Source organism: Protopterus annectens, chromosome 9.part0 (genome assembly GCF_019279795.1).
Source record: "Protopterus annectens isolate FY-2018-M chromosome 9.part0, PAN1.0, whole genome shotgun sequence".
NCBI classification, from domain to species: Eukaryota; Metazoa; Chordata; order Ceratodontiformes; family Protopteridae; genus Protopterus; species Protopterus annectens.
In genome coordinates, this window is record NC_056743.1 from 257,875,987 (window position 1) to 257,897,104 (window position 21,118).

General features: G+C 35.8%; 1 protein-coding gene across 6 annotated transcripts in view; it reads left to right on the top strand.

The window, feature by feature from the left end:
- The window catches only part of CAPRIN1 (cell cycle associated protein 1), a 2,078,829-nt gene extending 2,066,245 nt beyond the window's left edge, over positions 1-12,584 (top strand). For all 6 annotated transcript variants that reach the window (XM_044082838.1, XM_044082839.1, XM_044082842.1 and 3 more), the window contains one exon: positions 11,709-12,584. In XM_044082838.1, coding sequence (XP_043938773.1) covers positions 11,709-11,773 — 65 coding nt within the window. In that variant the 3' untranslated portion in view covers positions 11,774-12,584. The remainder of the gene's footprint in view (positions 1-11,708) is intronic.
- Positions 12,585-21,118: the final 8,534 nt, after the last annotated feature.

The window sequence follows — 21,118 nt, forward strand, 5'->3', positions numbered from 1 at the left end:
GATTGGCACCACAATTATGACAGTTAACAATAAGACTTAGGTTTTGCTGACTCACCCTTATATTGCACTGAGCATGTCCATTTTACTGAGCTAGTCTTGGAACTTGCTAGAAAGTTACGGGTCCTCCCTGGGAAACCAGCAAGGGTTGCAGCTGACATGTGCTTAGGCCTGTTTTTGCTTGCCATGTGCTGCACGCTGTCTATGCTTGTTCTAGAGGCTGTTGAAACTATGGTCTTATCACTTGCTAGTGTACTTGTCTTTCTGTGAGCTCATGGATTTGACAACTCTCTATAGTTTTGCTTAGCATTAAATCACTGTCATGAAGCAAAATCTTTTTCACTGCAGCATTATAATACCACGCACAAGCCTGTCCTTTATTAACTCATCTTTCAAATCAAATCTGCACATGTAGCCTTATTTCTCAAGTCAGTGATATAACCTGCAAAAGTTTCACCTGGTATTTGGTCTCTTGTATAAAATAGGTGCCTCTCTAACGTAACATTTGTCTGGGGGTTGGACATTTCTCTAAATTTACGTTTTAAGCACTCAGGGTCCTCTCTTGATTCAGCCGGTACAACAATATGGTGGTTTGCCCCTCTCCTGCATATACTGCTGGTGCATACACAAATGAATGCTCTCTTTCTTTTGCTTCTGACTCAGCTATGTTAAGCAAAATGAATGCCTTTGTATGCACATCTTTGTCAGAAAAAGCTGCTTGTATGAAAATATTGTATTTCTGCTCAAATACTGTCCAATATTCTGCAATGCTATTATCCAACACAAGTGGACTGGGTCTGCAAAATGCCTCTCCCATATCAACACACTGTAGTGAAAGTGCTTGGAATTATGTACAAATACACACACACACACATAACTATAAAAAAACGGCAAACTGCAGCAAGGGTAGTCCCAATAGCTCGACACGAAACCAGTCTTTAACGTTTAAACAGTTTATTAAAACATGCAACGTTTTCGTTGCTCTCACAACTTCTTCAGAAAAATCCAAAATGGTCTTAAAAATGTTTAACAGCAGCAATGTTGATTTTAAAAACTCGTGAGGCTGCCATAGCCAATCAATTTGTCTCATATAATACATATTAATGAGCATTCTCCCTATATTAACCCTGTAGTTACATTTCTCTATTAGCGTCCTACAACTCACCCTGTTCAAATTCCATTGCAATTACATACTGTCAATTAGAATTCGTGATTTATAGTTATTCCTAAACATTAAAGGCACTCTATTCAAAAAGATAGAATAAAATAAAATGAAATGAGAAGTTGGTATCCTCAAATATTTGTTGAAGTCTATCAAAAAGTACCTGTTATAAATAATATATTTATAATCTCATATAGCTTTTAAGTTTCAGCCAACAAGAAATACTACAATGGTCGTTCAGGCCAGGAAATGTGCAAGCGTTTAGTTTTAGTTGCCAAACTAATTCAGCACATTCAAGTGTTAAAGATGTTGGTCCGCCTCTGATATTTTCAATTACTTGGTCTATAGCTGTAAATGAAAAAGTATGACCAGGACACTGTTCAACGTGTCTTGCTAGGGCGTTTTCCTTCTTATTTTTAGAGATAGCATATGTGTGTTCGTAAACTCTATCTCTAAATCTACGGTCCGTCTTACCTATATAGTAAGCGGGACATATGTTGCACTGTGCTAAATAAATAATACTTTTAGAATTACAGTCAAGTCTTTGTTTTATCCAAAATTGTGTTGGTATTTTATTGACTGTAAATTTATTCATAGGTTTGATATTCCTACACATATTGCACATTCCACATTGAAAACATCCTTTAGTTTTGTTGCTGAAAGTTATAGCTTTGTTTTCTAATGTCTTTTTCAAATTTATTCCCTTCTTAAAGATAACCTGAAACCTAGTACCTAATCTAGTCCATAGGTTAAAGTCTCTCCCCAATAGTTGCCAGTTCTTAATTAGTATTGATACTATAGCATCACTGTCTTTGTTAAAAGTTGTTATAAAACTAATGTCAACCTTCACTTTGTTTTTAGTTGGTACTACAAAAGGTGTTGTCATGCCTATTTCACTTATTGTTGAATTTTCTAAGTATGTCATGTCAATCAATCCTGTACTTATTCTGTTCTTTGGTTTTTTCCTTCTAAGAATAGCTGTTAACAATCCATTCGTTCTTTTCAATTTAATTTCACTAGTTATTTCTAATATTAATGACTTAGGGTACCCACGATTTATGAACATATTTCTCAAATTGTCACACTCAGTGTCAAAGTCATTGTCCCGTGTACATAATCTTGTTGCCCTCACTAATTGTCCCTTAACTATGGAACGTTTTTGTTTAAAAGGGTGGGCACTAGAAAAATGTAAATAGGAATTACAATATGTTGGTTTTCGATATATGTTAGATATTATTCCATTCGAACTCGTGTCTCTAATTAAAGAGAGATCCAAATAATCAATTTGGTTCGAGTTGAAAGTATACGTAAATTTGAAGAACTCTGTTGTGGAATTTAAATATTCCACAAATTCAAGGGCTTCTTGTTGGGTACCCTTAAAAATAACAAATATATCATCAAGAAATCTAGTATATAGTTTAATTTTACTATTCCTGGAACTTTCTTCGAAAATAAATGTTTTCTCCCAATGGGCCACTACAATGTTTGCTAAACTAGCTCCACAAGGCGAGCCCATCGCTACGCCTTGTTTCTGTAAGTAAAAAATATTGTTAAAAGTAAAATAGTTGTTACTCAAAATGATGTCTATTAGTTCAGTAACTAATTTAATTTCATCATCTGGTGCTTCAAGATGTTTCAATACTAGTTCAGTCCATTCAGTAGCTTCCATATGGGGTATAGACGTATATAAATCAATTACGTCTATTGTTATAAAGTTGTCATCAATGTCCATTTCTATTTCGTTTAAGTTTGTTAACAATGACCAGGAATCTTTACAAATTTGAGGTAATTTCTTGATGTATTTTTGTAAAATATGATCAACTAGTTTTGAACACTAAGTAAGGGAAGCTCTTGCATCAATTAAACATCTCATCGGGGGATTGTTAAGGTTTTTATGGATTTTCGGTATTCCGAACATTACTGCAAGTTTAGGGAATGGGATGTTAATAAAGTTGAATGTATCCAGGTCTATTCTCCCTTCGATAAACAAATCCCTCAGGTAGCCTTTTACCCTATTTTGAGCTATATTATACTCATTTAGTGTGGCTACACTATAAGCTGTGCTTAGCAGTACTTCTTCCATCTTATAAATGTAGTCATCTACATCAAAAATAACAAGCCCCCTTCCCTTATCAGGTTTTATACATCTCACCCCTTGTGTTCTCAATAATGCTAGGGCTTCTTTTTCTTTTTTTGTAACATTGTCTTGTATATTGGAATGTCTTGGTTGAGAATGCAAGTGTCTGATGTCCATTTCTGATACACCCTCAAAGAGGTTTAACAATGGTTGGAGAGGTGGATTGAAAGTGCTTGCTGGTTTAAATGTAATACTATTGTTGTCATTATTACCTAATAACCAAGTTAAATTCAGTTTTCTAACAAAACACTTCAATTCTATCAAAACTTGTGCAAGGTTCATACTCTTAGTTGGCACAAATGTGTTACCTTTGGCTAGAACATCAATAAGTACAGGGTCTAAGTCAATAGACGAATAATTGTAAATAACAAAGTCCCCAGTTGAATTTTTTAACAAGACAAGTTTGTTAGTTAGTGTTTGTTCTTGTTGTTCCAATATCTGGATTTCTGGTTCCGGGCAGCTCTGGCATAAGTTGTATTCAATTGCTGCCCGTCCTTCTGAAAAACCGGCTCGTTGGAGACATTCTGCTGTCTTAAGTCATTATTGGTGTTTACATTAGTCCTATTAGAAAGCAATCTTTCACTTCGTCTCAAAGACCCTTCTTTTGTAGGAACTTGTTCTTGCCTAGTTGTTTTGTCATAGTCATTATTCGACTGTTTGCCATTTTTATTATTAGAAGGGTACTTTTTATTAGACCAAATTTGTGACTCATGGGGTACTGGGTATGTAGTGTTTTCTGAATACGCTACCCGGTCTCTAGTCAATTTTTTCACCTTTGTCTGTTTTAGTTTGTCCATCAGTTGGTCAATACTGTCGAACACTCTAGAGTAGTCGTATCTATATCTGTAAAAGTCACAATCATTTTTTATGTCATCATCGATATTTTGGACTTCAAGTGAAAGTTCATCAATTTGCAAGGAATAATATTTAATCATCAATTCCATTAATTGGAATCCTGTATTGTCAAAAAGGTTAATTAAATCTCTGTGAAAGGGTGATTCAGGGATTAAACCAGTAGGAAAGTGAAAACAACGCAGTCCCTTAGGAACAAGTCTCTCTTTGAGACATTGTTTAAAATAAGTTACTTCTAATTGTAACTTTTTAATCTTCATTAATTTTGTATCAAAAACTTTTAATTTTTCAGTCATTGCTGTGTTACTTACATTACTATGGCTGTCTTCGCTGGCCGGCCATTCTTCGTTTAGGTTAAAAGCTGTTTTTAAAGTCTCTGTATTATTAATCCAATCCTTAAACGAAACGGTGCCCATAAGCTCTGCGTTACTGCCACTCACTGTAATGTTGCCATTCTCCGTACTAGTTTGTATTCGTGGTCTGTCAGGTTGACCTGGTGGAATACTGCTCGTAATAGAGTTACTGCTACTCGCTATGGTGTTACCATTCTCCGTGTTGGTTTGAGTCCATGGTCTATCTGGTTGACCCGGTGGAATACTGCTTGTAGTAGAGATGGTGCTCCCGTTTGTTGAGCGGAAAGATGAAGGCGCCAAGACCGCGTTGTCACTCGCATTAACTTTGTTACATCTATCCAGGTTGTCGAGTCGTTCTGCCATGGTGTCCATTCGTTTGGAAATGGACTGTAAGAGTTCGAAAAAGTTTTTATTCTGGTCGATAGCTACTCCTTTATTCCATGAGCCCATATTTTGTGGACTCAGAATGGGTGGACTGCTCGGGCTGGACAGAGTTCCGGAAGCCATAACAAACTATCCAAGAACGAAGAAACTGAAACACTGTGATAAACAAAAAAAACGGCAAACTGCAGCAAGGGTAGTCCCAATAGCTCGACACGAAACCAGTCTTTAACGTTAACGTTTTGTTTATCGAAGGGAGAATAGACCTGGATACATTCAACTTTATTAACATCCCATTCCCTAAACTTGCAGTAATGTTTGGAATACCGAAAATCCATAAAAACCTTAACAATCCCCCGATGAGATGTTTAATTGATGCAAGAGCTTCCCTTACTTATCCGTGTTCAAAACTAGTTGATCATATTTTACAAAAATACATCAAGAAATTACCTCAAATTTGTAAAGATTCCTGGTCATTGTTAACAAACTTAAACGAAATAGAAATGGACATTGATGACAACTTTATAACAATAGACGTAATTGATTTATATACGTCTATACCCCATATGGAAGCTACTGAATGGACTGAACTAGTATTGAAACAACTTGAAGCACCAGATGATGAAATTAAACTAGTTACTGAACTAATAGACATCATCTTGAGTAATAACTTTTTCACTTTCAACAATACTTATTACTTACAGAAACAAGGCGTAGCGATGGGCTCGCCTTGTGGAGCTAGTTTAGCAAACATTGTAGTGGCCCATTGGGAGAAAACATTTATTTTCGAAGAAAGTTCCAGGAATAGTAAAATTAAACTATATACTAGATTTCTTGATGATATATTTGTTATTTTTAAGGGTACCCAACAAGAAGCCCTTGAATTTGTGGAATATTTAAATTCCACAACAGAGTTCTTCAAATTTACGTATACTTTCAACTCGAACCAAATTGATTATTTGGATCTCTCTTTAATTAGAGACACGAGTTCGAATGGAATAATATCTAACATATATCGAAAACCAACATATTGTAATTCCTATTTACATTTTTCTAGTGCCCACCCTTTTAAACAAAAATGTTCCATAGTTAAGGGACAATTAGTGAGGGCAACAAGATTATGTACACGGGACAATGACTTTGACACTGAGTGTGACAATTTGAGAAATATGTTCATAAATCGTGGGTACCCTAAGTCATTAATATTAGAAATAACTAGTGAAATTAAATTGAAAAGAACGAATGGATTGTTAACAGCTATTCTTAGAAGGAAAAAACAAAAGAACAGAATAGGTACAGGATTGATTGACATGACATACTTAGAAAATTCAACAATAAGTGAAATAGGCACGACAACACCTTTTGTAGTACCAACTAAAAACAAAGTGAAGGTTGACATTAGTTTTATAACAACTTTTAACAAAGACAGTGATGCTATAGTATCAATACTAATTAAGAACTGGCAACTATTGGGGAGAGACTTTAACCTATGGACTAGATTAGGTACTAGGTTTCAGGTTATCTTTAAGAAGGGAATAAATTTGAAAAAGACATTAGAAAACAAAGCTATAACTTTCAGCAACAAAACGGACCGTAGATTTAGAGATAGAGTTTACGAACACACATATGCTATCTCTAAAAATAAGAAGGAAAACGCCCTAGCAAGACACGTTGAACAGTGTCCTGGTCATACTTTTTCATTTACAGCTATAGACCAAGTAATTGAAAATATTAGATGCGGACCAACATCTTTAACACTTGAATGTGCTGAATTAGTTTGGCAACTAAAACTAAATGCTTGCACATTCCCTGGTCTGAATGACCATTGTAGTATCTCTTGTTGGCTGAAACTTAAAAGCTATATGAGATTATAAATGTATTACTTATAATAGGTATTTATTGATAGATTTTAACAAATATTTAAGGATACCAACTTCTCATTTCATTTTATTTTATTCTATCTTTTTGAATAGAGTGCCTTTAATGTTTAGGAATAACTATAAATCACGAATTCTAATTGACAGTATGTAATTGCAATGGAATTTGAACAGGGTGAGTTGTAGGACGCTAATAGAGAAATGTAACTACAGGGTTAATATAGGGAGAATGCTCATTAATATGTATTATATGAGACAAATTGATTGGCTATGGCAGCCTCACGAGTTTTTAAAATCAACATTGCTGCTGTTAATCATTTTTAAGACCATTTTGGATTTTTCTGAAGAAGTTGTGAGAGCAACGTAAACATTGCATGTTTTAATAAACTGTTTAAACGTTAAAGACTGGTTTCGTGTCGAGCTATTGGGACTACCCTTGCTGCAGTTTGCCGTTTTTTTTGTTTATCACAGTGTTTCAGTTTCTTCGTTCTTGGACACACATAAATATGCCAGACCTTTATGCCAGAATTTGTAATTATGCCCAATAGCACAGCAGACTCTTTGAAATAACTGCACTCTGCCTAATAAGTCTCCATAGCACAAGAACACTTAAAAATCACTGTACTTTGAGAAACCACTCATTATCAGTGTAAGAAATACTTTGAAATGAATTAACTTTGCAAATAAACTGTATACAGCACAAAAACTCAAAATGCTGGCTGTTGTTCTTTCGGCTTTTCCCGGTTAGGGGTCGCCACAGCTGAACTTCGGTCTGCTAATGATTGGCAGTAGATTTTTACGGTGCCAAGGTGCCAGCTTGATGCCCAACCTTCAACAAAGGCACGCCTATTCTACGCATGACTTTCGAACACCACTCGACCGCGGGGAGGACATGCAGACTCCACACAGAAGGCGCTCCAGCCGAGAATCGAACAGAAGAACCTCTTGCTGTGAGGCGACAACGCTACTGCTGCACCACCGCGGCTTCAAAAAAAACTCGAAATGGCTGTACTTTGCAAAATAATTCTGTACAGTGTAAGAAATGCTTTGAAATGGCGGCACTCTGTGAAGAAATGTACACAGCACAAGAAACTTTTTGAAATGGCTGTACTTTGCACACAGCAAACTCTTTGAAGTAATTGCGCCATAATAAAGCACGCACTCTGCAAACACTTTGCACACTCAGATACTTTGAACAAGTCTAGTTATGCTTTGAATGGCTTTGGTCAATGCAAAATAGTAGTTTATGCCCAAATATGGTCTTTTTACTAAAAAACATGCAGTTGCATTGCTCATTAAGCTTATTTTGCCCATTTAACCTCTTATCATACGTTTCTTGTGTGCATTTTACTGTAAACATGCATGTTACACAAACCGGAGGTAATTCTGAGCCCCAAATGAATATTTCTGGTAGTTTTATCAAATATTATGGTTTTGAACATTTTGTTTAATTAGTAATGCGTTTTGTTTGATCGTTTGAGCTCTATCACTCAACCTGCTCAATCTGCCTTTACCTTCAACTCTGTACCTCATGGCTTGAAGAAGTTGTACTCTCAGTCCCGGCTCTAACACTATGTCGCTCATCTGGGCAGAATAAAACAAACAGTTGTGGGTTAGGTTCAAGCAGCTTTATTATACACACACACACACACCAGGACTGAGGCTTTGTAACTTAAACTTAAATAAACTTATAAACAGACGGACTACCACACTCATACATGTTAACACTCTGGCTGTTCTCTCAAAATGGCACTGCTGCCTTCATGTGCTCACTAGCTATATGTAAGTGCCTACATCTGGAAATGTTTCTTAAAGGTACAACACACGCTCTGTTCTACATCAGTGTTTTCGAACATTTTGAGACTGTTTCAAGTCTTTTCAGGATATAAAATTAATGATGATAAACCAAAGGTTCTAGCTGTAATCTTTGTATCCACACATGAATTGGTTCAGCAATACCATCTATGGGGACACAATAAAATGAAGTATTTAGGAGTATGGATTGCAGCCGAGAGTGCATTTAGGCATTTATGCAGTTAACGCCTGCTGACACCTGTAGGCGTCAAATATTGCTTGTTCATATTTGCATTAAGAATTCCAAAACCATGCTACATAACAAGGTATTCAAAATTTTCATCTTAAAGCATACATAATGGCGAACACAATTGTATTGACATTTGACTTCTGTTTTATGTAGCTGAAGAGATATTGGATATTACTTATATACTTCTTGTAATAAGTTTCATACTTCTCTAAATATCTCAACATTCAGATAACACAGAACTGTATAGCATCATATGAAAGCTCACAACTGTATGAAGAAAATCCTGCAGGCAGTACAAGCCACACCCATTGGAAGTTAAAGGTACACACTCGAACTGTACTGGAGGGAATGAGTTAAAAAGGATTCTGTTATGGCAGTTAATTATATGTAGGAAGAGACTAAATAAAAGATGGTACAAAAACTGAGAAACTGGAAGCTCTTGTTTATGGATATGGATAGCAAGATACAAGCATTGAAAAGGTTTTTAGTCTCTTTAGTTTTATATACAAGTCAGACATATTTTTATCAACCAGAGAAGTTGTGGACAATAATTAATAAAGAGTTGAATTAATTTATCTGAGAGGGAGAAAGGGCAAGGGTCAAGTGGGATAAGTTGATCCTTCCAATATAACAAGGTGGTTTAGGATTACCTAATTTGAAGGAATATTTTGCAGCTACACAGTTAAAGCTCATGCATAACACAAGCAAACAGCTATAATTCAAAGTGGAAGGGTAAGATGATGAAGCAGGGAAGAAATTCAAGAAATAGTGGAATTTTGGTTGCAGTTCCTTGAGAATAACAGCGGTCATACAGAATATTATATTCATCTAGTAGCAGAAAGCATTCTAAGAATTAAGCCGACATGAGAATTGAGAAAGGAGATTTTGCCAATAGGAATGACTGCATTTAGGGATTAGAGAAAACTGGCGAGCATAGGAACTGGCCGCAAATAACTAGAGGGAAAGGTAATAGAATGAGAAGAGGCCAAGAAGACAGTTTGAACTGCAGGTTAGTGACTGCCTTTCCTATCAGGGACTGATATTAGAGTATATGCAAAGAGAAAGGGATAGGGGAATTCTAGGTGAAAGATTTGCTCTGGTGGAGGTTTTAGTTGAATATAGAATAGAATCTCTTGTTAAAAGGGGAATAATTAACAGGGCATATAAAATAAGTAACTGGGAACACGATAATATGCTTTATTTTCTTTTATATAAATGTATGTTTGGCTATGTTTTAAGTGATAGTTCAGTAAAGGCTTTTAAAAAAAGTCCAGTAAATGAAACATGCATGCATCAAATCTGCTTTTGTATGGAGACAAAGCTCCCCTCCCCATTCACCTGTGCAAGTTACTTTAGTCTGTGTACCAGCACCCATACGTATTATAACTACCTTCAATTTTGCCTAATATCATGGGTATATGTTATAAGTTTACCAAAAGTATTTTTTTTTTGTTTTAGTTTAAAAACTTTAGTGTATTTGTTGTTGAAGTGTACAAGTAGACTGTCTTTCAAAGGCAGCTGTTACTTTTAACCAGAATGATTTGAAGCTTCTGAGTCCTAGTTTGGTGTTCCATAATGACTGGATTGTCTGAGAATGTGCCATTGCTTTCCAGGGTGGACTCAGAAAAGTCTTTTGATCCAGTTTGCTCACCTTCCTTGTCCAAAAAATAACCAGAGATAAACTTCATACTCCAAATGTGTACTGGCAATTTGATTTTCTTTATGTAACAAATAAGTGCAAGTCAGACTCTTTCCTTCCCTGTGGTGTGAGAATGGAAGTTGGTAGTCTGTCCTAAGTAATTTTTAGCTATCTCCTGTCCCACTGTTGCACATCACTTTCTTTCTTTTGCTGTGAAAGGTCACTCAAATTGTATGCTGACTATACTGCTTGTTCAAGGAATGTATCCACTGTGGATGTGTGCTGTACTGAGGGGCTGCCTTGTGAAGAACTTTGCTTTTCCTTACCATTGTCTGCCCATCTACCTTCCTTCAGGTCTGCAGTCTGCCTCTTTGGTTCGAGCTGTGCTTTAAATGTGACTACAGGTAAGTGAGTGTTCCCCATATAATTAAATCTTTTAACAGGGTCTTGTGAAGTTAAACACTTTTCTTACCCATTTCTCAGTGTCACTTTAAGCAAAACCTCTTCTCTTAATCTTCAAAGTTCAGGAGTGAGTGTGTGTGTGTGTGTATATATATATATATATATATATATATATATATATATGTGATCACAAATATTTTGGTAATTTTAATCCATTCTAGAAGGGAATGTCTGCTGAGAACTGACGACTCTGGTAATGATTTTTTTCTTTTTTTTTTTTTATATAATACTCATGACATTAATGAATCTTCTATTGGTTGGAAAAGAAGAGCGATATTCTGTCAGGCATAAGAACTGTGACTTCACCCAGATGTGTAGCAAGAGGCCCACTACAATTCTCTATTTCTAAATCTATCCAAGAATTTACAGCAAACCTGCTAGGTCCTGACAGCTTTAAAATTTTGGCAATTTATCCAGATATTAAGTGTTGAGAGAACACTCCACCTGTAGCCTCATAGTGCTTTTGTGGGTTGTATAAACGATGTGAAATCCCTATATGAGTACTGTTGACTTTTTAGCAACCGCTGTAGCTGCTATATTATTTTTCCAGAAAAAAACTGTCATAAAAATGAACAGAAGTGACCAACTGCTGTAGAAGCAGCACTACAATTTTTTGATACTACTGCAGTGTTTGTTCAGACGAGAACCTGATAATGAATGTAGGACTAAATCTAGGCTGTGTCATTTTCAGAACCAGTTAGTAATAACTTGCAGACTGAGTGAAACAAAAATAAATCACGTTTTTGTCTCAAACGTGCAGTGGCAGAATAGATTCTTAACGTGATTTTCTTTTTTTACTTTTAGGTCGTGGAGGGGCCACCAGGTCAACTAGAGGAATGCCTGTTATGAATGCACAACCGGTGAATTGAACTGGACTTCTTATATTGTCTTGTATTATAATGTAATGGCCAAAGAGCTACCAAAGGAGTTAAAACTGTTTACTTTCATGTTCAATTACTGTACATAAATGCAGAAGGATGATACATTTCTTGTTATTTCTACAGTGCCAAAGGCACAGCCTATACAAGATTTCTCTCCCTGGTTCATATGAGTGTTTTTGGTGCATTTCACAAGATTTTGGACATCCTGTCATTTTCTAAAGAAAAATTTGACATCCCTCCAGCACTAAATTGTTGTATTTCAAATGTCGGGATTGCTGTTCACTGACTTTTGCCTTTTTAAGGTAATGATTGAAAAGAAGCAGAAATTGCACACCTTAGTTTCCATTTAACCAAAATTTACAGAATATTGAATCTGCACAAAATTTCCTTAAATGTTTACTGCTCTGATTACTATTACTGCACAGAGTTTAACTGCATGTGTAAGAACTAACTATTTGAAGCTGTCACATGCTGATGGTGCTGTTCAGGTTCATTAATATGCTGTATTTTTTTTGCCACCAATGTACCTGCAACTTGGCACTATCCTGTCATAATGACCTTTCAGGATATCTGTTAAAACAATAGATAGTGTGTTACCTGTTCTTTTTTTTTTTTCTCTACATCCGGCTAATGTTAATTCAACTGTACTACAGAGTATATAACCTCCCCAGTACCTGCATACACATTTCAGAGCTCACATCAGGGCTTACAAAGTTAGAGAACTAAAGGAGCTAATCGTCTTCTACAAAAATATTGATCATGTATACAAAATGAATAAAACTTTTTTTTAAATATAAAATTTGTACCTGAACTTCTCTTGGATTTTTGTAAACAGAACAGATATTTGCTTAATATTTTTCATTTTCTGCACTGTAATTTTTAAAGCAGAAACTTAACCTTATAGTTTTCATACAGTATAGTAATCTAAAGACAAAAATCTGGACCACAGATTTTCATCAGGTTATATAGTTGAAACACCTTGTGCAAGAGATTAGGGATGTGTTATGTAGCTGTCGGATTTAAAATTTTGCAAACTTCTGATCTCTGCTTGGGTCTTGTCTACGTGGCATTTCTTCAGGTGCTCTGGTTCTCTCTCATATTTCAAAAACTTGCAATAGGTGGACCTTCTAAATTGTAAGTGTGAGTGTCTGTGTATTTGTGTTATGGAAGAACAATCAGAAGAGGCTAGCCACCAGGTGGTGTAAACATTGCATCAAGATGAAGAAAAAAACACACACAGGTCTAGTCCAAAATAGCTTAAAAAAGTATGGACACCAAAATGAGTGCTTTCATTCACTTTATTCCACGTGAACTTCTTCAGAAACAACTTACTCCACCCTACAAGCACTTTATATAGTAAAAATTAATCACATGTTGAATGATGTCAGAAATAATTAATTTCATTTAAAATCCATTAAAAAGGTATATAGAAACAGAAATTCTCTGAACTTTAACAAAGATGTAAGACACATAAAATATAACAAAAAAATGATTAATTCATTTCATTTGTAAAAAAACACTTTATGTTAATGGATTCATTTAATCCAGGAGCTTGGTCTGCTCCTAGATATACCTACCACAAGGATTCTTTGCACTCTAACATGGCCTTACTGTCTCCTATGAAAGTTACTTGAGAAGCACTGTCTGGAACAGAAAAAGTAATTTTTTTTAAATTAATACACATCATAGAATAGCTACCCAATGCATTAGCTAAGTCTTTCTTCTTAATGGCTAACAGATGTTCACCGATTCTTTTCTTGAGACATCTTGTAGTCATTCCTATGTACTTCCTTTCAACTTCATTCATTATGTTCCTTTCAACTTCAACCCGTCCTTACATCATATGTGCTTACCCTCCTTCAGAAATTGAAACCGTGCTCTCCCTCAGCAGACCAACTACCTGCAGAATTTCTGCAACTAGCTGCTAAAGCCATTGCCTTCCCAATATCAATCCTGATCAACAGAACCATTACAGAAAGCTATATCCCTTCTATATGGAAAATCTCCCATATTATCCCCCTCCACAAAGGTGGCCAATCCACCGAGCTTTCCAATTATCGACCAATTGCCCTCCTCTCTCCTCTAGCTAAGATTATGGAAAAATGCATCCACAAACAACTGCTTCAACATTTAACACAGAATAACCTTCTAGCTAACTGCCAGCATGGTTTTAGACCTTCACATAGTACTTCCACTGCCCTTCTCTCCTTTAGAGATACTATCAACAAACACCGTAGTCTAAACAAACTCTCTTCTGCCCTATTCATTGACTTATCTAAAGCTTTTGACATGGTGAATCACCAAATTCTCATTACCATAATAAAATCCCTATCACTTGATACATCCTCCATACAGTGCTTCCAGTCCTACCTTGACAATAGACAGCAGGCAGTACTATGGCACAAGTCTCTCTCTACCCATTTACCAGTCAACCTCGGTGTCCCCCAAGGATCCATCCTTGGACCTCTACTTTTTTTCATTTTCATCAATGACCTCCACCTAGCCATCCCTCAAGCCTCATGTATACAATATGCAGATGATTCCACACTTATATGCTCCGCCTCATCCTCTTCAGACCTCCTATACCTTACCCAACAAGTCTTCAACACAGTAGAGGAATGGTTTACTCATAGATGCCTTCTCTTAAATCCCAAAAAGACTAAACTCCTTCTATTCTCTCCCACTAGTAAATTCCCCCCATTAGATTTCTCAGTCACTTCTATCAACAATGCTATAATATCCCCTGAAGCTACCACTAAACGATTAGGAGTCACCATCGACAATAAACTAAACTTCGATATACATATAAACAATACGATAAAGTCTGTTAATAAAAAATTGGGCTCCCTGTATCAGATTAAACCTTTTCTCCTACCCTCTGCTCGTACAATAATAGCACACACACATCTAATATCTCCTCTTCCATATGCCTCACCTATCTTTACTAAACTATCTAAAAACAACCTCAGCAAACTGGAAAGGTCCTATAATAACATCGCCAGATTTGCCACAGGAAACCCATTTCGAACCCATCATTGCCTCAATTTAAAACAGCTAGGCTGGCTTGAACTACAGAACCTAATCAAATTCCATCAACTAACTATAGCTCACAAAACCTTTTACACACCATCCAGAAACCTGCTCTATCCACACTAATCACTCCCTACAAGAACCTAGATTCCCTAAGGTCTTCACATAAACTCATAGCAAATTCTACCAAAACAAACAACAAGGCCAGTGACTCTCTTTTTTCTAATACAGTAGGGAAAGCCTGGAATCTTCTACCAAATGATATTTCTACACTTCCCTCACTGTCCAGTTTCAAAAACAATCTGAAAGTATATCTCAAATCTCACTGGCTATGTCATTGCTCCAAACCTGACTAGCTCTATAGTCACCCTATACTCTGACCTTCCCCTTCTTTCCTTCCAGGAAAAAGAAAGAAATAAACAAACAAAAAAAAAAAAAAAATGTTTTTGTATTTTGGGATATTAACTGCATCTACTGTTAAGATTGGATTCTATACTGACAATTTACTTAGAAGTGTTATAATTATCCTGTAATTCAGTCTGTTATATGCTTTTTTTTTCTGGTATTGTTTATATGCTTGATTCATAGAAATTAGTTAAATTAGCTGTATTTACCTAGGAGCTTTTCTCCCCAGGCCTCTACTGAAAATGGACATGTATCCAGTTAGACTAGCCCTGTAAACAAATGTAAAATAAATAAATAAAATAATAACTTGGACATGACAAACATTGGGCTATGTAAACCACCATCTCACTATTACAGGTGTAGTATTTTTTTAGACCAATGTGTTTTGTTTATATGAACAATATAAAGTAAAGTTAGGTCTCACTCCTATAACTGTGGTTAATTCCTGATTGCCAAAGTTATAGGAGTGAGACCTAACTTGACTTTTAAGAAAGCTGTAAATATTAAAAGTCTACTAGAAGGAGGTGGAAATCTAACTGACCTTACTAGGGAAAGTAGAATAACATCTAAAGGGACTTATGCATGTCACCACTGTAGACAGTGCAGATATATTAGTAATTCTTCAGTCCAGTTTTCTCATATAAACAAAACACATTAGTCTAAAAAATACTACACCTGTAATAGTGAGATGGTGGTTTACATCGCCCAATGTTTGTCATGTCCAAGTTATTACATAGGAATGACTACAAGATGTCTCAAGAAAAGAATTGGTGAGCCATTAAGAAGAAAGACTTAGCTAATGCATTGGGTAGCTATTCTACTATGTGTATTAATTTTTAAAAAATTACTTTTTCTGTTCTAGACTGTGTTTCTCAAGGAACTTTCATAGGAGACAGTAAGGCCGTGTTAGAGTGCAAAGAATCCTTGTGGCAGGTATATCTAGGAGCAGACAAAGCTCCTGGATTAAATTAATCCTGGATTAAATTAATCCATTAACATAAAGTGTTTTTTACAAATGAAATGAATTAATCATTTTTGGTATATTTTATATGTCTTACAACATCTTTGTTTAAGTTCAGAGAATTTCTGTTTCTATATACCTTTTTAATGGATTTTAAATGACATTGTTTTTGACATCATTCAACATGTGATTAATTTTTACTATATAAAGTGTTTGTAGGGTGGAGTAAGTTGTTTCTGAAGAAGTTCACGTGGAATAAAGTGAATGAAAGCGCTCATTTTGGTGTCCGTAGTTTTTTAAGCTATTTTGGATTAGACCTGTGTGTGGTTTTATCTTTATCCTGGTTTACAGTTTGTGCTACTTATTTTGTTTTTATTGCATCAAGATGATTATCTCTGTCAAAGTGACACTCCTAATACATGTGCAGAAATGGGAAAAGGGTTGTAGATGGATTTTTGAGTCTGTTAATTCAATAAGTGTTCTTTTTGTTGGGCTTTTACATTGTGTTGAAATTGTGATCATCTTCAACAAAGAGTAGTATGTTGTGGTTCTAAGTACCGTCCTGAGAGACCAAGCCTGAGTGAAAGAGGTGAGGATCAGGGCATTAGCATGGTTCAGAGCTGAAGGGTGGATTTTAGGGTTTTGGTATACTGATCTTATAGAAGAAAAAATGGTGGTTTGCCAAGAAATGGTGGGAAAAGTCCAGTGACTCTAAGAAGGGGTATGCACAATAGTGGGCATATGAAGGGTGTGAAGTGGATGAGGTTGCAAATCATTATATGTGGGCAAGTTGAAAGGTCTTGATTTATGTTTATTGTAGAGACTCACTGCTGATTTTCAACAAGCACACTGCCTTAATGGCAAATGGACAGTAGTGCTCTGCTACCCTATTTCTGGCTGTCTATAAAAGCTCAGAACTCCTCCCCTGCCCTGTATGTGGGTGTGATGGAACAATCACTTAATGTAGGGACTGCCTTTTAAACTTACAGACAGATGAAAATGCAAGCTTGCGAACGCCTAGTGTTCCAAGTCAAGAGCACACATAAAACGGGTTCTAAGATGGCTGAACATTAGGTAACAGCTTGTTTCTAGCTTTCCCAGTGTGAAAACAGAAACTCAGCAGAGTAGGCCAGTAGACTTGTGTTTATGGATGAATTTCAGTAATTGGCTAGTAAGTGCACTGCCTGGATGTCAGGAATAAAGAAATACAGAAGACCTGGAAAAATCAGCTACAACAAGTGAGAGAAACACTGACTAAGGAGAGTTAAGCAGCTGTTCAGAAAAAAGTAATGCAACCATCAGACATGACTTCCAATAACCTACAGGATGATATAAGACAACTGCATACAGACCTGGGTAAAATAAACAAAACACTGATAGAGTATATCAACACAAACAAAAGGCTGGAACAAATGGAAGAAGCTTTAAACAGATATTCAAATGAGATGATAAAGCTGCAAAAATCAGAGCTCAAAATTAAGAAAAGGCTGGCTGAATATGAGACTGCTCAGGAAGAGATATTTCAAGGAATTGAAAGAATTAGAGGACAGACCGCATAGGGAAAACTTGAGATTTTCAGCTATACCAGAGAAGCTGGAAGGAACAGACTGCATTAAATTTATGAAAGCACAAATAAGCAACTGGACTGGTATTCCATAGCAGGACTTATTAGTTGAACAGTCACATAGTGTGTATGCTCCAAATCTAGCTATAAGAAAGCAACCTAGACCTTTAATAGTTGGGATGCAATCGTACTAGCAGAAAGAGTTGATTTTGTCAAACCTGTGGCAGAAGGACAAAATACTACAAAGAGGAGACAGAGTGTTTGTAGAGAATGATTAGTTATTGTACGCAGGCATAAGAGAAGTAAATTCACCCCTCTATTCAGAGAATGTCAAGATGTAGATGTGAGATTCAAACTGCTGTATCCAGCGGTCTTCAAAGTATTCTTCCCTGGAGGGACAAAATAATTTTTTTGATGAAGTGCATGCTAAGGAGGAAATACAAAAGATTATCCAGTAAAAACTCAGCTGTGAAACAGAAGGAGATTCGGCTTCTTGTTCCTCTGGTAATAAAGACCACAGAAAGGCTGCACCTGTGAAACCTTTTCCAGTATTTCAATGGAAAATGTTGGAGAGAAGGAAGGGAGCATGAGAGTTGACTAGAAGAATTGAGAGTATGTTGGAAATGAAGCAGAGACAGGATTTGGGTCATGGAGAAGAACACTAATAAAATCAGTAATATAATGTGGGATTACATTGCAATAGTTATATTTGTGAAATATGATAGCACAAGAAAATCTGGAACTATTGGACTTATTCAGTATTTGTTTGCTGAATGGGGGACTAAAGTATATGACCTACTTCGTGTCATTAATGTTCAGAAAAATGATTTAGGGAGGGGAAGAGGGGAGAACACTAACTGTAAGTAAAGAAAACACTTTATTTTCTTAATAGTACTGTATCTCTGTTGCATGGTTTTCTTTGCATGCTATTTTTGGGTGTAATGGGGATTGTAAACAGGTGTTGTTTTTATTTTTCTCCCCTCTTCTCTTTTTCTTGTGCAGTTTTGAGAAACATAGGCAGTGTAATGAGAAAGAAAAGGAAAAAGGGAGCCAGGTTAAGGGGGCATGACACAGTTCAAATAAATGTGCTTTTTCATTCTTGCATGGAGAAATGACTAAGGAGCTTTGTTTTAAGGCAGAGAGCTAGTAAATGGAAAAAAATATTGAATATTATAAGGTTTTATTTCTCTAGCATTTGCAAATATGTATACTAAGTAGCATGTCTACAGCTGGTCTTCATGCCTCCATGGAGACAGTCTGATAAAGAGAAACTGGAGGCAGTCTGGTGGAAGGGGATTGGCTGAGGGAAAAGAAAAAAAAAACAGAAAAATTGACTAGGACATAATGTTCCCTGAAAACAATCATGGTTTTCCCAGGTGTGACAGCTTTAAAGATGATACAAAACCAGTTAGACTTGAATAAAGCTGTCTCAGTTTTTTAAAATGCAATGGGCATACTAATATAAACAGGTGCTTTTATTTTTTTTTTTTGCTTTTTTTTCTTGTTCATCTTTCTCTCTTTTTGTTTGTTCAGTTTTGAGAAATGTAGGCACTGTAATGAAAAAAAAATGAGGAGGGGAGGAGATGGGAAGAGCAGAATGGTTTGGTTAAGAGATTATGACAAAAAGAAAAATCAATGTGCTTTTTCCCATGCTTGCATAGGAAATTACTGGGTAAAACATCGAAGCATTATACCGTAACAAGTTTATTACAAAGCATGTAAATAAAAAAGAATATTGAATACTGTAAGGCTTTTTCTTTCTGATAAACAATGTATCCTTAGCAGTTTTGTGTCTGGTAAGCATGTCACTAGAAGGCAATTTGATAGAGACATGGCTTGGAGAAAGTGTTTACTGAAATAATTCAAGTTTTTTCTCAACTGGGAGAATTATAAAGATATACAAAATCAAATAGCACTAATAGCACAGGCTGTACCATGCATCTTAGCATGACTAACCTTTCTTTTTGGTTAACTTTAGCCTGTCTGTGTAACTATCAACTTAGAACTTGTGTTCTTATTCAGAAGCAAAAACTTCAATATTTGAAGATGTACATAGTTTTTTTTGTGTTATTGTTACGTTCATAGGTTTTAGGAGGTTTTTTTTGGGGGGGTGGTGTTTGTTCTGTTTGAGTGCTTTCAAAAAAACATTATGTAAGATGTGACATAGGCACGCACAAATGGATATGACATGAAACAACTGTATAAAAGACCAACCTGCCAAACGTGCATGTATGTATATATATATATATGTATATATATATATATATAAACATAAAAGTTGGAACTAGACATTTAGCAAAAGAGCAGTTTTATATAAAAGGTGGTACTAATAAGAAAATGATGCTTTCTGTAATGTCTTTGAATCTGAATGGTCTTACAGATAAATATAAAAAAGTAAGAGTAGTAAACTATATTAAAAAATATAGTGTGTAAATAGCTATGCTACAGGAGACACACCTGGAAATAACTGAACATGTGAATTTGATAAAGGTTTTCAGGATGATTATTCAGTGGAATATCTGGGGTAAAGGAAAAGAGGAGTAGTTATGTTATTTGCAGGAGGATCTCCAATAGTGATAGAAGAGGGAAAAAAAAGATAATGGAAGTTGCATAGCACTAAGGGGCTACTGGCTAGGGAGGAGTATTACACTGCCATGCATTTACTACACATCTCCACTAAAACTGCTATAATGGAGCTTAAAGAAATTCTGGGAGAAATAATCAGCTTTCAGCAAGGAATATTACTTATAGTTGGAGACTGGAATTTGGTTCGCAACAGTGAAGATGTGTCTGGGGGCCTAGAAGGGAAAATATAACAAGGGAGGGTAGCTTTTTGAAGAAATTTATGAAAATGTTTGGCATGGAAGATGTAAATTCAGTAGTAGGAGTTCAGTCTGAATTTACATATTACTCACAGAGATACAAAAACTGGGGTAGGCTAGATAAATTTTATATCTCACAGAAACATGTGCATTTAATTGAAGGTCTTGAAATGCACCAATAACTATTTCAGATCATGCACCAATAATAACTAAAATAAAAATGCAAGGTAATGAAATAAAAATGAGACACTGGCGCTTTCCCACCTACCATTTTTAGAGAGAGTTATTTAAGGAATGGGTTGTGGAATTAATTCAGGAGTTACTAAAGAAGATAGAATTATCTTCTGAAAACATAGCTAAGAAGTGGGATAAAATTAAAGTGGAGTTTAAAACTAGGTTGGAAATGAAAGAAAGATATGGTTAAACAGTAATAAGAATTATTTAGAGGGAGTGACAAATAAGTATTGCAAAATAGGGGGAATCTCTCAGAACAAGAAAAGGAACAACTGCAGCATGCTAAACAGAAAATAAGGGAATACCTTGATAATACG